This window comes from Sander vitreus, chromosome 11 (genome assembly GCF_031162955.1).
Source record: "Sander vitreus isolate 19-12246 chromosome 11, sanVit1, whole genome shotgun sequence".
NCBI lineage: Eukaryota > Metazoa > Chordata > Actinopteri > Perciformes > Percidae > Sander > Sander vitreus.
The window spans coordinates 21,019,312-21,033,542 of record NC_135865.1 but is presented as its reverse complement, the minus strand read 5'-3'; the positions used below and the strand labels follow the sequence as shown (position 1 = coordinate 21,033,542).

Here is a 14,231-nt window from a genome sequence, read left to right as displayed (position 1 = left end):
TGTGTGTATATGTGCATGTTCATGCCCCCTGGTTGGTTAATCAAAAGATAAAGCTCACCTTGCTAGGCTGAGGTTCAGCCTTTGGTTTGACCATCTGAGTGCCAGGTGGTATCATGCCTTTAGGAGCGTCTTTGACTTCTACCTCCAAACCAGCATCTAAAAGAAAAGATTTACAGCTCAACATAAAAAAGACGGTAATTTACTGTCTATTCGAAAAGGCTTTTTTTCAAAATATGAATTAAACCATATGCATAGCAGCTGCATTAGGTCTCTTGATGGGGGTTGGTAATGGTCATCAGTGGATACCCTCTATTCACTGTGTGGGAAATACTTCCCACAGAGGACAGACTCCAACAGACATTTACGTTGACATACCTATTTCAATGCCATCAATGGTGACATGGATTGTATAGAGGCCAACTGCTCCTGGAGTCCAGTTGGCGCTGTAGGTTCCGTCAGTGTTGGCACGAATCAGCATGTTCTCACTGGGTCTGTGTGGGAAATGATCAATCATCAAGATCGTTTCTTAAGAAGATTGTATCTTACTGGAAAATGTGTTTTGTTTCTGCATTAACCTTGCTTACCTCTTTGGGGTGGGGGAAGCAAACCGCAGCTCTTCAAATGAGTAGTTTTCATATGCCTACAAAAGACAAAGAGCACAAGTATGAAGGGAACAACAAAAACACATTTTTTACAGAATAGGTAACCATTTTGATGTTCCCTAAATCCAAACTATTATTAATGGGCCTATAATATTTATCTCAGTTTTTAGGAACTCTATGAACTATTTATAATTCTGCCAGATTTCATTACTGGTTTTGAAACATTTCTTCCTCAATTACTGTTATTGCACAATTTTTATATTTATGTCTTTATTTTAGTCAGTCAATTTACCCTCCTTTTATCTTCTCCAATTAAAATACATTTTATATGTATTATCTTATTTCACCTTAGAAGTGTTCAATGTATAAATGCAAACACGGAAAACAGTAGCTATTAAAAATGCAAGCGGCTCACATGTTAATATTGCAGCTGCCATTACTCTGTATGCATGTACACAACATATCTAATATTGACCAAATAGCTCCCCCTTGTGGAGCTCATGCAGTAAGTAAACAAGTGAGGTTGTGAAATGAGTTATGAGCCAGTTACATGAGGCTGACCTTCATCATGGTAATAGCAATGTATCGAGCCTCTTTCACAATCATGGGCTCGTACGTGGCCTCCAGCTTGGGCATTGGCAAACCTCCAAAGGTTAGGTCAGGGCCAGAAGACAAAGGCGAAGAGCTTCCAGGTAGTCGCTGCAGCCTCTTCACATTCTCAGGGTGCATCGACTTCTTTTGGGAAACAGGTACAGCCTTAACCTCCACCTGGACATGTAAGAGATAAGAAACACAAGTCAGAGATTTGCCATTGCAGGAAAAATGATTCTATTTCAAATTCTATAAAATATTAACTCTTGGAAGCAGAAAAGCCAAAGTAACCATATCCTGACCTTCATGTGAGGAACGTGCACCACATCTCCATACTGGTCTTTGGTCTGTACGACCACGGTAGTCGGCCATCCACAGCGTATGTCATCTTTGTTCAGGATCAGAGATGTCTTCTGGGGGTCAGCGTAAGAGTCTGGCTGCAGCCACCTGGATGGAAGAAAAGAACAAATGGAGAGAGGGTAGAACATTACTAATTTGTAATGAGGGAGTCATCAATCAAAACGTAAATTGTAGAGTGAAAGCTAAAATAAAAATGTACAACCAACACATATTTCAACAAGGGAAATGCACAGGGCATATTATGCTCTCGTCAGGTAACTAGAATTGACAAGAGGCAGACAAAGCTGTGCAGGCTCCACAAACATTTACCTGGCCAGACGTCCTCCACTTGAGGTCTGTACACAAGTGATGAAGTCCTCAAGGAAAGAGTGCTCATTGGTTTGGAGGTGCAGGGGCAGATTTCCCTCCAGGGCCTCCAGGATGGTGGGGGAGTGAGACAAGGCCAGGCCCTTCCCCAGGATCCCTGAGTGGGCCTTACACACCTGGGTGAGGTTAAAGGAAATAAGAATCAAGGAAGGTAGAATGCTGAAGAAATATTAACACCTTTTCACAAGACCACAATATGTCTGAAAGAATATCTGAGTTTAAAAGATGACAGACCTGAAGAGAAGCTTCCTCAAGAATCTCAAGATCCTCCTCCAATTCATTGCCTCAAGTTAAAAAAAAAACAGATGCATGATTTACTCAAGATGTTATACAATATTAATTTGCTCCCATCAGTAACATACACACAACTTATTAACTTATCGTAGAATAATAATAGAAAAACATCCCATCAAATTCACTCATCCCTCCACTGTTTTCCATACCTATAGGGAGGGCCAGGTCTTTCTTCATCAGCGCTGCAGCACACACACTGCCCAGGAAGGCTAACTCTTTCTCTAGCTGGATGATACCCTGAAATGTCCAAAACGCTATAGTCAGGAAGGTTTTGCGACATTTTACATTTTCTCTACCAATGCACATCACGTCATGAGCTCAAACAGTTCTCAGAAACAAAACGCCCATTCTACAGAAAGATGGAAGACCAGACCGCTACACAAATATACGACGGAGGAATATACGAGAGTGCCTGTACCTCATCAGGACCAGGGTTGAATTCATATCCCACAGCCACACACTTGAAGCCATAAAAACAAGCTTTCTCATCTTTAACATAGTCCGAGGCGGTTTCCAGTGAGAAGAGAACTTCATTTCCTGGAAGTAGAGAGGGCAGAAAAATAGAAGATGAAAAGAGAGACAGGTGGGCAAAATTATGTAGATAATCACTGGCAAACTAATGGCTGCCTAGTGTGGCAGGTGGCTCAGTGAAGCATTACTAAGGAGATTAAAGCACATATGAGAACAATTAAGATCAATGAACTAGATCTGGGTTACAAGAATAACTATTTGGAATGGCGTCACTGCTTAATCATTACTAAATCATATGACACATTTCTTCATAAATATTGCTAGTGCTGTCACAGTTTACAACTGAATGCATTGCCTCAATAAAGAATATGTGTTTGCCTGTTTTACTTGCTAGGTATAGATTTTTGCCTTTCTTTCCTTTTTGGTCACCACAGTAAATGCAACTTTTGAAATGTTCTACCCTCAGTTTCCCCATTAAGGTATGTAGCACATCATCCCAGACTCTGCTGCTGATTTAAAGGCTGACTTCAGGGCAAGAAAGTTGGTTGGGCAGTACATGCTAGCTTAGCATGTTATGATCCTGTCCAGAATGTAATCAAATAAAAAAGAGAAACAATGTATCCTCATTGCAGTTGTTTTGGACAAATTCACTGAAATGCAGGCTTTTCCTGATCTTTCTAATTAGTTTGGGATGACCGCTTTCAATTTCAAGTCTGACAAGCACTTCAAATAACAAAAGTACTGTTACATGCAATCTTAGTGCTGATGATGATGTTAATATCAGAGAAGTGCAAACTATTTAGCTTATCACTTAATAACCAATGATGATGTTAAAAAGCAGTAATATTGGGAAGCAGAAGTTGTCTGTAATTTAGTGGTAAAGGCTAATGTCTTGATTTTAAAATGAAGAATGTATCCATTGTTTTATGTGGTAAACTTTTATTATTCTACCAGACTACTGTATTTTAAATCGACTTAGTCTCACACAGTCGTAAAGTTTGTTGGCCTCTCCTACCTGGCAGCACTAGGACCGTGGTTGGCCAGCCTGTGGAGCCTGAGAACTTCTTGAGCTCAGTCCAGGTGTTGATGGTGTCATGGATCAAAGGTTTGCCCCCCAGGCTGGACAGGTGGAGGGTACGGCTGGGGATGAGCAGGCGTAGGACATCCTCTGGCTGTGCAGTGCCACACTGTTGATCAAACTCAATGGTGGTCCAGCGGACACAGTCTGGGAATGATACCTGAGGCAAGGTGAGACAGAGCAACATTAGTTAAGACTTGATATGAAATGATATGTGTGTCCCTTACTTTTTCAGATGTACTTTGCTTGCTAAGCAGTTAGCATGCCAAAGGATACCTTACCCTGTATTGTGTGACGCCAGCTTGTTTGTAAGGGTGGTCACTCTCAATTACTGAGTAGTGGTTTGAGGTGGTACAAGCTGACAGGCCCTGCTCAGGCTGGTTGCCAGTAGTGCTGTCTGTTGACTGGTTGGGATTGAAGGTGGGTGGGGCATACTTTTGGTTGAGGGCAGAGACAGCAGGTAACAGCTCCTGCACAAGTCCAAAGACTTCAACAGCAGCCTGGATGAGGAAGAGGAGGAATTTCACCACAATGCCACATCAGAGAGAGACAATTTAAAGTCAAGATGAAGAGTTTGCCATCCTGGTTTGACGTCTTACCTTAGGTACAGACGCAGCCACAGGGCCAATGTAGGCCAGGATAAGGGGCAGGAGCATGGAGAACAGGCTGGAGGAACTTAGTAGCTCAGGAATATCATCCACTGGAGATAATAAATGACAGAGATTAAACTGAAGAGAGGCTGAACCGATATGATCCCAAATTCAATACAAGTGGCTCTATAGCAATGCTTCGGTTATACAGGTGCACGTTTGTTGTGCTTACCATCGACCGCAAAAGCTCTGTGAAGCAGGTCCTTTGCAGCTCTGACCACAGCACTGACCACAGATAGAGCTCTGCTACAGTTCTTGTCCTCCTCATTGGCTTTGCTCAGCAGCTGAGACTGGAGATCCCCATCGTACTCACTCCTTTGGCCACGAGAAAAAAAATCAAGTCAGAACCAAAATTATCAACAAATACTTCAGAGATGAGATATTACAAAATCCTGGCTTTGCGTTTACCTGTAATAGAGAATCTGTGGGATCTGTCCTCTTGTCTGGTTGGTCCCATTGCTACTCAAGCTGCAGGTGCTGAAGGTGAAGGACATACCATCGGAGCACTGCACTGTGGTCATACCTCCATCCCCATTAGCTGTCCGGCTGCCGTAGTTCCGCAATCGGACAGCATACTTCACCCCCTCCTGCAACAGACAAAATTCATAAGTGAGACTAAATGCATTTTAACCAAAACCAGCACACCATTGTATAAAGTTAGAAAAGAGTTACAGCATGTCACATCTTAACATTGGAATCTCAACAGCAAATCATATGCATGCATGAATAATTTTCTCGAGAACAATGTACCTTGAGTGGCACAGCCTTGTCCAAGCGAATCTCTGCAATATCACTGGGAGAATCATCAGTGCTGTAGGTGCCCTTTACCAGCTCCAGGGACGTCCACCTGTGAGAATGTGCTGAGTCCCCTGGGTGCTCCGTCTGCGCCTAAAAGGTAAGGAAACAAAAGTTGTAAAAAGACGCTAAGGTTGAAAACTAGTCAAGCAACACCAGAAAATGCATAAAATATAGTAAAATATAAAGTGGAAAATGATTTATAATCACTTACATCATCAGCCAGCACCTCTAGTTCATACTCATGGATGCCCCCTCCTCCGTAGACGCAGACACCCACCAGCACAACGCCTGGCTTGTCCACTGTCATACAGATCGCATCTGGCGAGCCATTGCCCGTGTTCCAACTCCGGCCCTGGCTCGTTTTGGTGAAACGGTTAGGGGATGCTTTCACGGAGTGGAGCGAGTTCAGCCCATCAACCTAATAAGCAAGGACACAATTTGAGATGTAGCCAAACATATGAAACCAATTACCTCACCACACAGGGCTGATTAACACATTTGACATTAACCTAAGGTTTACTGCAAACATGGGCAAACAATGAAATCCTGAATAAAAAGCATGTTCTATGTCCTCTAAGCATACCACCAGGTATTGTGTATATATATATAAAACATCACAAATATTGCTGTACAAGTAATGGATGCCATCTAAATGTAAGGTCAGCAATGTATTTTATTTAAAAACAAAAACAGTGAGAGAGAAAATGGATGGTTTCTAAAAGATACATTGTCTGAAATAAATAAAGAAATGTCTGAAATATAAACATCTCATGTTTGGCACGCGTGTTAAGTAATCTAGTACAAAAGCCTGCTGACAACAGAGAGCCAGACATAACTGCAGAGGTACCCGATCTACATTACATTACATGTCATTTAGCTGACGCTTTTATCCAAAGCGACTTACAATTGCTATATATGTATCAGAGGTTGCACGCCTCTGGAGCAATTAGGGGTTAAGTGTCTTGCTCAGGGACACACTGATGTATCGCAGTGGGATTCAAACCCGGGTCTCCCACACCAAAGGCATGTGTCATATCCACTGCGCCATCACCACCCACCTAGGTGCTCAGTGTGTTTCTAGGTGCTCATGGGAGGAAAAGTTGTTTCCCTGACAACAGACGGGGGGGGAGAACAGTGGTATCGGCGGCTGCCGTCGAGTGGTGGTTACTATGGCAACGAGAGCGCAAAAATTCCTGAATGCGGTACAAGGGTATGTGGGTGATGATAATTGAATGACGAGTGTGAGAGAGGGAGGGCGGTAGACATCTGTCCCAGCCACTTAATGACTTATCATACTGTAAAAACAATTACTGTTTCTTGGCAACAGTAAAAACATCACCTTGTTCCAACAAAAAGCTGTCACTATAAAAAGTTAGTTCAATTACAATAGAGCTTTAAGTACAAGGATATGGCACGAGGAAGGAGGAAAGAAAAAGAATGAGGAAATACAGATGATGACAGATCTTATATATAACTTATAAAGCTGGACTGTGACAATTTTGAGTTAAACAGAATTAGGAGCAGAGGGTGACCCCAGCTGTTTAAAAAAAACAAAAACAAATGTGAGAGAGGTCAATGATTACAATGTGAACAAAAAAGCTCCACAAGAGCACGCAGAGAGCAAATCAGGATTAAGTATCTTTTAAGAAACTAGACTTGGGTACATGTTTGCCAAGCCTGTGGCCCTACATAAATGCTTATTGTGTGCATTTGTGAGGGTGCATGTGAGCATTGGTGTGAGTTAAGTCACCTCGGAGCCAAGGGCAGAGGCGGTAAGCTCAGAGACGATGGAGGCCAGCAGACCACAGGTGTTGGAGACCAGGTGTGGAGAGAACAGCTCCACCTCCTTCCTCAAACTCTTTCTGACCGGCAGCACCACAATCACCAGCATCTTCTCTAGTACCTCCCGGAAACTGGTCATGCCCATCAGGTTCTCCTCAGTCTAATGGGGAAAAATATGATATTACTGTTTTGATAAAGAGTGAAGTATTTCGATGAGAATAGGATGCAGTAATGATCAAATGCCACTGTGTTCTCCATCTACCAAACATTTTCTGGGTCACCGACCACACCCATAAGCAGCCATGTCCACTTTTTTGATGTGAGAATACCTGATATACCGTATATATGACGTGCAAAAACTTACATGGCTTAGTTTCTCCATGTGGGCCACCAGAAGGGGGAAGCGGTGAGCAAGGGCAGAGTCATTCTCGGTGCTGACTTGTTTGACCAGTGAACGCAACAGCACTTCCCCATCATAAGCAATGGGGAGGATGGATGTCAACTTGACTGAGGTGTTGCACAGAGCTGACATTACGGCCGCCAGCAGACGGCTGCTGGATGTGCGAAAGTTGGCCTCAGCAATGTCCTAAAAAACAAACAAACAGGGAGCACAAGAATGAATCTCTGATTTTATCATCTTTTTTAAATGTTTCTACAATATCCATTTAACAACCTAAGACTCCTAAGGGAGTTATGGTTTTGATACCGTGATGAGTTGTCTTCATAAGAGTATCACCTCAATATCTAAAGATGTAAAAGTACACCTGCTGAATTAAAAAAAAAAAAACTCTTGACCATCTGTATAGCTTAAATAATTGGGCGATAACTATTTTGGAAATCATTGTTCAAGTCAATCATCAGGAAAAAATGCCAAACACATAGTGGTTTCAGGTTCTCAAATTTGCAGCTTTTCTTTGTTTTCTGTTATTGAAATTGAATATCTTTGGGTTTAGGACTGTTGGTTGGACAAAACAAGCAATTTGAAGACATCACCATAGACTTTGGGAACTTGGGGCGTTGACATTTTATGCACTAAAATACACTACTTATAAATCAGGGAAAAAATTCAATAGATTAATTGCTAATAAGAATAATACTGTAACTGATTTCAGTCCCATTTACATTATTGACCTGGTCTAGGCAGTTGAGCAGGTCACATAGGCAGGCCCACTGCAGAGCTGGGGTTGGGTAGAAAGAGTGGAAGCAGGCAGTGAAGGTGTTGTGGCACTCCTGCAGCACAGCTTCCAGCAGGGTCAAAGGTTGAGACAAGTAGCCCTGGGGGTCGTTGTCCAGCTTGGTCAGGCAGTTGTCCATGCCTTCTGATAGGATCTTCTTCAGCAGGCTGCGCGTCTTTCCCACGCACTCTGCCAACTTGCTCGACTCCTCCACCACAGCTTTGGTGCTGGCTAGAAATCAAACATCAGACAGAAAAAGGAAACATTGTGAGAGATCAGAAGCTACACTCTAAATAGAGTTCATTTGAAATGTACTTTTTGAAATATAAACACAATCTCAATTCAATTCAACAACCTTATTAATCCCACAAAGGGCAATTACTTAAGAGCAGCTACAGACAACACACACATACATAACAGCACACAAGCCTACATATGGGCCTACACCCTAGAGTAGATAAATAATAATCAAAAAATAGATTTTTTTTTGCATTTAAAAGTCGAATTGCAGAAGGGATCAAAGAATTAGAGTGGCAATTAGTTTTAAAAGCAGGTAAAATATAACGACGTCTCGATGGCAACAGCGAAAATTCACTCTGAAGAACATGATCTGAAGAAGACAAAATGCTTTGTTGATTACAAAGATAATTTAAATCTCTTTGTTTCACATCAATAATTTTAGAGCAGGTTTTGACTATATTGTTCAGGCTGTTTCTGTATTTCACTGTGAGTCTGTGAAACCAGCAGATAAAAGAAAAAGTCATAAGGCTTTCGAATAAAATGACTGGCCTGACAGAAAAGGAGTTTAGTTTCCTGAGTAAGTGTATTTTCTTCCCTTTTGTCTAGTCTGTAAATATCTGAATGTATTATAGGCCACAGACATAGAAGTATTGGCAAACTGAGTATTTTATTCTAAAATTAATAAGGATGAATATTGTCAATTGCTTTTCATTCAGAAAGGTATTCATAATTGAATAGGAAAAAGCAATGTGACTAATAGCTTAAAAGCAGCGGCACTGTGGTTTTCTTGTTTGCAAAGAGTGAGACATTATATTGCTGAGGTAAAGTGCTGTTAGGTTATCTGTGCTCCTACCAGCAATGGGGAAGATCTCACAGATGTAGACCCTGAGCAAGCGGAGGCAGCACGTGCCAACAAAGCGCAGTCTCTCGAGGTCCAGCAGGGTGGCAGTGTACTGGAAGCCCTTCAGCCCTCGCAGCTCCTCCACACCCAAAACCAAGGTGGTCCAGCTCCAGTGAAGCACACTCAGCAGAGACTCAAAACACTCCTACACAAAGAAAGAGTTAGACAGTCCCACACGGTGCTGTAACAAATTACCTGTCAAGACATTTAAGCAGTTAGAAATATAGAGGAGCCAAAACACTATTCAAAACATAGGGACAGTACTCACCACTGAGACGGTACGAGCAAATGAGCGTTTAAGGATATGAACTGGTTCACTGGTCTGCTGCTTCCCTTTAGAAGCATTGCCATCATTTGAAGGAAGCCTGATGTTGAAATATAAAGAAGCAATTAAAACCATTTACTTTACTTAAACCTAGAGATAAAATAAGCTTGAACCACTGTTAACACAATGAAAGGAATTTTACTTGCCTGTAAAGCAGCTGAGGTATTTGACCCGCATTAACATCTGTACCGTTGTTTGACTTCTTAGAGCTTTTGAACTGAAAGACCACACTTCAGAGAAAAACAAAAAATGACGAATTAAAAAGGGCTGTGACCAATATTCACATTCAAACATTATATAACCAAATGATACATATGGAAAATGTGTAAGACATATTACTTTATGATAATTACAGAAGCATTATTTATATTGTGAAATCACTTTTACCCATCATCAGTAGTAATGGTGGCCTGTCCATGGGATCCACAGTCACTGCTGGGTCCAGACACTCGGGCCCACGCCACATACCACCAGCCCAGCTGCAGCAGCACCGGCTCATCAAACATCATGGCGTATTTCTCCCTAAAGATAAAATAAGAGACCGACATTAATTCCATAACTTTTTTCTTTACAAGAAATTGTTGTGAGAACCGAAGGGAAACGTAAGGAATCCATTAACTTTACCTGGCAGCACAGTCATAGGCCAGCACGTCAGTCTCAGCCAGCAGATCACCGTCTGTCTCATGGTCACCCCCGTCAGGTCCCAGCTCAAAAAGCTGCACAACAACAGGACTGGTTTAATATAATGTAAACGCCTTTCATTTAAGGCCAGGATTCTACATAATCCATTGAGTTTATTCCTCCAGTGGTACCAGCTCTGTAATTCATTGTTTGAAATATTTTGTAAGATTTACAGCAGAAAACTTACTAACAGTGTAACTTTAATTTGGTACATTTGAGCTACCTGTATAGACAATTTGCAGCAGCACACACTATGGATAAAATATCAGTCCCGGCGTAAAGCAAGTGAATTGTCCAATTATAGCCATGATAAAAAAATGCCTGAAATGAACATTGAATAAAGGGCAAAAAAATTTAATGTAAAATGTATTTAAAGAAAAGTGTCACACAACGGCTCACCTTGATCTTGGCAGTGTACTCCCCTCGTCCCCCGAAAAGGCCCAGCCCACCAAGCAGGATGTCTGCATCAGCACAGAAGCGGATGGCCTCCACAGAGTGGGCTGAGTAGCCCCAGCCACCACCGTGACCTACAACATCACACATGGAATCAATAAGGCTATGCAAGGTACACGCGTTGTTTATCCACTTTTAACCACTTTGGTTCTTTACTAAGGTGGATGATGGAAAGGTGAACTGCAACATTTTAGACTACTAATGTTATCCTATTTTATCATAATCTTAGTTTATTTAATTGATGCTTTTTTTTAGCATAATCTTGGTTAATTTATTAAGTGTTTTTATTTATGAGCCTAGAATTTATAAAGTCATTTGTCTTGCACTGAATTATTTATTGACAAGTGGATGTGGAAACACAATTTCGTTTTTATGTGCTGCATAAAAATGACAAATAAAGGATTCTTGAATCTTGAATGACAAACTGATCTGAACTAAATATTTATGTTTTACAAATTCAGCAGCTTTGACTTAAAAGGTTAAAAGGTTAGTCAAGCTTGATATAGTCACAACATCATACCAAAACATATACAAGCCAAATGCATCCCCCAGTATGTTTTATCCTACATCATTTACCATGAATCCTATATAATGAGCCCACTTACTCTCAAAGCGGTTCACCACACTGTAGTCCTCCTTGGAGTAGACCTTCATCACTGCCTGGGTTTCTTCCTCTGCGCTGGCTACACCCATCTTCAGCTCTTGCATGGCTGCCAGTGTATCCAGGCAACCTAAGTGGACAACCCAGTATACCTCCTCTTAGCATTGATGATGATGATAATAAACATAAGCAAAACCTAAGCATTCCTGCAAACACTCATATGTTTGGCTACAATCTAGAAATAAATCTGTCTCTTAAATCAATGTTCCCAAGAATTGAAAGAGAACTGATGGGAGAACAGAAAGCATCAGTCATTCAATGAAAGGTCCATTACATTAAAAAATAAAAAGGAACTACACTGACTACACAGCCTGATCAAAAGGATTAGGATTTTTGCAGCATTCATATACATATTCATAGGACACCAAGACATTCATAAAAGATTCATATGACCAAAGACACTTTGCTGAATGGCTAGTTCAGAGGATTACCAAGAATGTGTAGGGCTCCGTGAGAGCGAGTAGTGGTAGCATGTGATCCTGAGGGCAACGCAAGCTCTGGACTAAGGATGCTACAACGAGCCTGTAGATCTGTAGCAGAGGGCATCCTGGCATCAGCTATTACTGCATTGTAGCACAACATCTCTTTTGCGGCTGGCAGGAACCTAAAAGCCCACAGAGGGCAACAAAGAGGGATCACACAGAACACATTGAAAAAAAGGACATTAATCTTATCTGTAGGGTGTCTCAACTGAATCTTAAAACTTGGGATAAAAAGTGAACAATTGGAAATAACACAATATGGTACATACAGGTTAACCAAAATAACTTGAACCGAAATGTTTTCATTTTATTGCTCTGTATAGTCCTTGGACTGACCTCCATATGACATCATACACAGGGTCTAGACACAGGCCAAATCCCTGCAGGTCCTCCTGCTCAGAGTCATTGAAGGTCCTGCAGCTTCCATCCATTTTGTTGATTAGCAAGCATTTAAATGGAGGCGGCTCAGACGCAGAGGAGGGCACAAGGCCAATAATGTGTTTGCTGGCAAATATCTCTGAAGTAGCTAAAACATGAGAGTTGATAAGAGCCTCATCGATCCGAAGGAATGTCTGGTCTCCGCTGGCACCAATCCAGGTAGCCTTTCGTCCATACTTGGCACCAATGTTGGGCATGGGAGATGGCTTGGCATTCCAGTAGGGCATGTCCAAGATGGGCCGGCCCAGCTGTCCTTTCTGAAAAACAATGCATATATATTTACTCTCTAGAGCAGTTTATGGTCAATTATATCAAAACAGGTGTAAAGCAAAGAACATTTAAAATACTGCCATCATTACTGTATGGGTAAAAACATTTTGCACCCTCTAAAAAAAGCAGTTGATTACACATTGTATCAGGGATGATGTTTTTCTCACCGAGAAGCTGCCAAATGTAAAGACCTGCCCATCCATGAGGAGAACAGCTGTGTGGTTACTGCCTGCTGTCACCTGTACACTGGGACCTGGAAGGGCCTGCACCAGGGTTGGAGAACCCCTGGCAGGTAGAAACATCTAGTTTTAGGTTGTGTGTCCACATGCGTGCAGTTTGTCTATTTATATTTGTAATGCAATTCAAAATGACAAGGCGAGACTGTGGACCTATATCTTCAATCTTTACTAGAACAATTACAGAATTTCCTGAACTTCCTGGTCAGTAGAAATATGGGCAATGTAGTATTTAATGTAGTCTACCATTACCATTACTTAATGTGTAAATGACAATAAAATACTGTATTTTATTATCCCATTAACTATTTTTTTTTATGTTACAAATAATTTCTCTTTACTTCAACATGTATCACATTAAATTCAAAACATGTAAAGCAACAGAACCAATACCTGGAGTTTACATCTCCATGTCCAAGCTGCCCATGTTGGCCATAACCAAACGTGTAGACATCTCCATTCTCCATCAGCACAACTGCAAAACAACCATGACTGTCATATACCCACTTTCTTTAATTCTAGTTGAAGTTTTAAAAATGATTGTCTTAAAATAATGTTTTCTACCCTGGTGCCTGACCAGAAGAAGCCATGAGGGAAATTAACCTACCTGAGTGGTGAAAACCGCAGCTGACCTGCACAGCTCGCAGCTCACAGTCAAATCTCACTGCCCCTGGGGGGTAGGTGGTGATTTTGCTGGCATCCTTTTCTCCACGCTCACTGCTGCCATCTATAAGGCAAACACTCCAAGTCAGCATATTTGAGTAGAGAACGGGGAGAGAGTGAGGTTCAGCAGCAACTTCAGACCACAGAGGTGGATGTCTCTGCATAGTCCTGGAAAACTGAGCTAGAGGGAAAAAAAGGTTTCAAAAGAAAACAGCGAGAAAAGGGAGAAGCATGCCAAAATAGAAAGGAGGTAACAACACCTCTATAGCAGAAAGGCTTTTGGCAACCAGTCCCATTACAGATGGACAGATTGTTTGTTTAGCAAATAATTTGATTTTCTTAACGTCTGTCTGTGTTCAATGAGAGGGAATCTGGTTAACCCTGAGCCCTGCGTAGAGGTCACAGTTGTTGTGTGTGAGGGGGGAAAACGTTAGATAGAGACCTGTGCATTACAGTAAATACAATGACAGTCAATGCCAGCTCATTGTGGTTTCTCCTGTATCTGAGGCCAGCCACATGAGATAACGGCTTTAGGTTACTACTTCACAATAAATGTGAAATACTTATTGACTGGCTCAATGCCCCAAACATTTAAAAGGTAGGGTTGACAATTTAACTTATAGTGACAACTGTCAATGTAAGTTAAAAAAAACAAAAAAAAACAGATGTGTTCTTAATTACATCTGAAGCACAACTAGAGCTTATTGCGAAGTC

General features: G+C 41.5%; 1 protein-coding gene across 12 annotated transcripts in view; it reads right to left on the bottom strand.

Moving 5' to 3' along the window:
• The window catches only part of mycbp2 (MYC binding protein 2), a 64,009-nt gene that overhangs the window by 27,261 nt on the left and 22,517 nt on the right, over positions 1 to 14,231 (bottom strand). For 9 of the 12 annotated variants that reach the window (XM_078262273.1, XM_078262277.1, XM_078262280.1 and 6 more), the window contains 31 exons: positions 13,462 to 13,581; positions 13,248 to 13,329; positions 12,786 to 12,903; positions 12,247 to 12,605; positions 11,860 to 12,032; positions 11,373 to 11,498; positions 10,714 to 10,841; positions 10,258 to 10,349; positions 10,021 to 10,155; positions 9,780 to 9,863; positions 9,577 to 9,673; positions 9,261 to 9,453; positions 8,115 to 8,398; positions 7,357 to 7,578; positions 6,961 to 7,152; positions 5,422 to 5,628; positions 5,163 to 5,300; positions 4,821 to 4,999; positions 4,585 to 4,727; positions 4,362 to 4,462; positions 4,044 to 4,262; positions 3,700 to 3,922; positions 2,632 to 2,750; positions 2,363 to 2,450; positions 2,154 to 2,203; positions 1,863 to 2,035; positions 1,496 to 1,640; positions 1,164 to 1,370; positions 585 to 640; positions 376 to 491; positions 59 to 156 (listed from right to left, as the gene is read on the bottom strand). In XM_078262273.1, coding sequence (XP_078118399.1) covers positions 59 to 156; positions 376 to 491; positions 585 to 640; positions 1,164 to 1,370; positions 1,496 to 1,640; positions 1,863 to 2,035; positions 2,154 to 2,203; positions 2,363 to 2,450; positions 2,632 to 2,750; positions 3,700 to 3,922; positions 4,044 to 4,262; positions 4,362 to 4,462; positions 4,585 to 4,727; positions 4,821 to 4,999; positions 5,163 to 5,300; positions 5,422 to 5,628; positions 6,961 to 7,152; positions 7,357 to 7,578; positions 8,115 to 8,398; positions 9,261 to 9,453; positions 9,577 to 9,673; positions 9,780 to 9,863; positions 10,021 to 10,155; positions 10,258 to 10,349; positions 10,714 to 10,841; positions 11,373 to 11,498; positions 11,860 to 12,032; positions 12,247 to 12,605; positions 12,786 to 12,903; positions 13,248 to 13,329; positions 13,462 to 13,581 — 4,667 coding nt within the window. The remainder of the gene's footprint in view (positions 1 to 58; positions 157 to 375; positions 492 to 584; positions 641 to 1,163; positions 1,371 to 1,495; positions 1,641 to 1,862; positions 2,036 to 2,153; positions 2,204 to 2,362; positions 2,451 to 2,631; positions 2,751 to 3,699; positions 3,923 to 4,043; positions 4,263 to 4,361; positions 4,463 to 4,584; positions 4,728 to 4,820; positions 5,000 to 5,162; positions 5,301 to 5,421; positions 5,629 to 6,960; positions 7,153 to 7,356; positions 7,579 to 8,114; positions 8,399 to 9,260; positions 9,454 to 9,576; positions 9,674 to 9,779; positions 9,864 to 10,020; positions 10,156 to 10,257; positions 10,350 to 10,713; positions 10,842 to 11,372; positions 11,499 to 11,859; positions 12,033 to 12,246; positions 12,606 to 12,785; positions 12,904 to 13,247; positions 13,330 to 13,461; positions 13,582 to 14,231) is intronic. The other 3 variants (XM_078262274.1, XM_078262285.1, XM_078262284.1) reach the window with 1 other exon arrangement.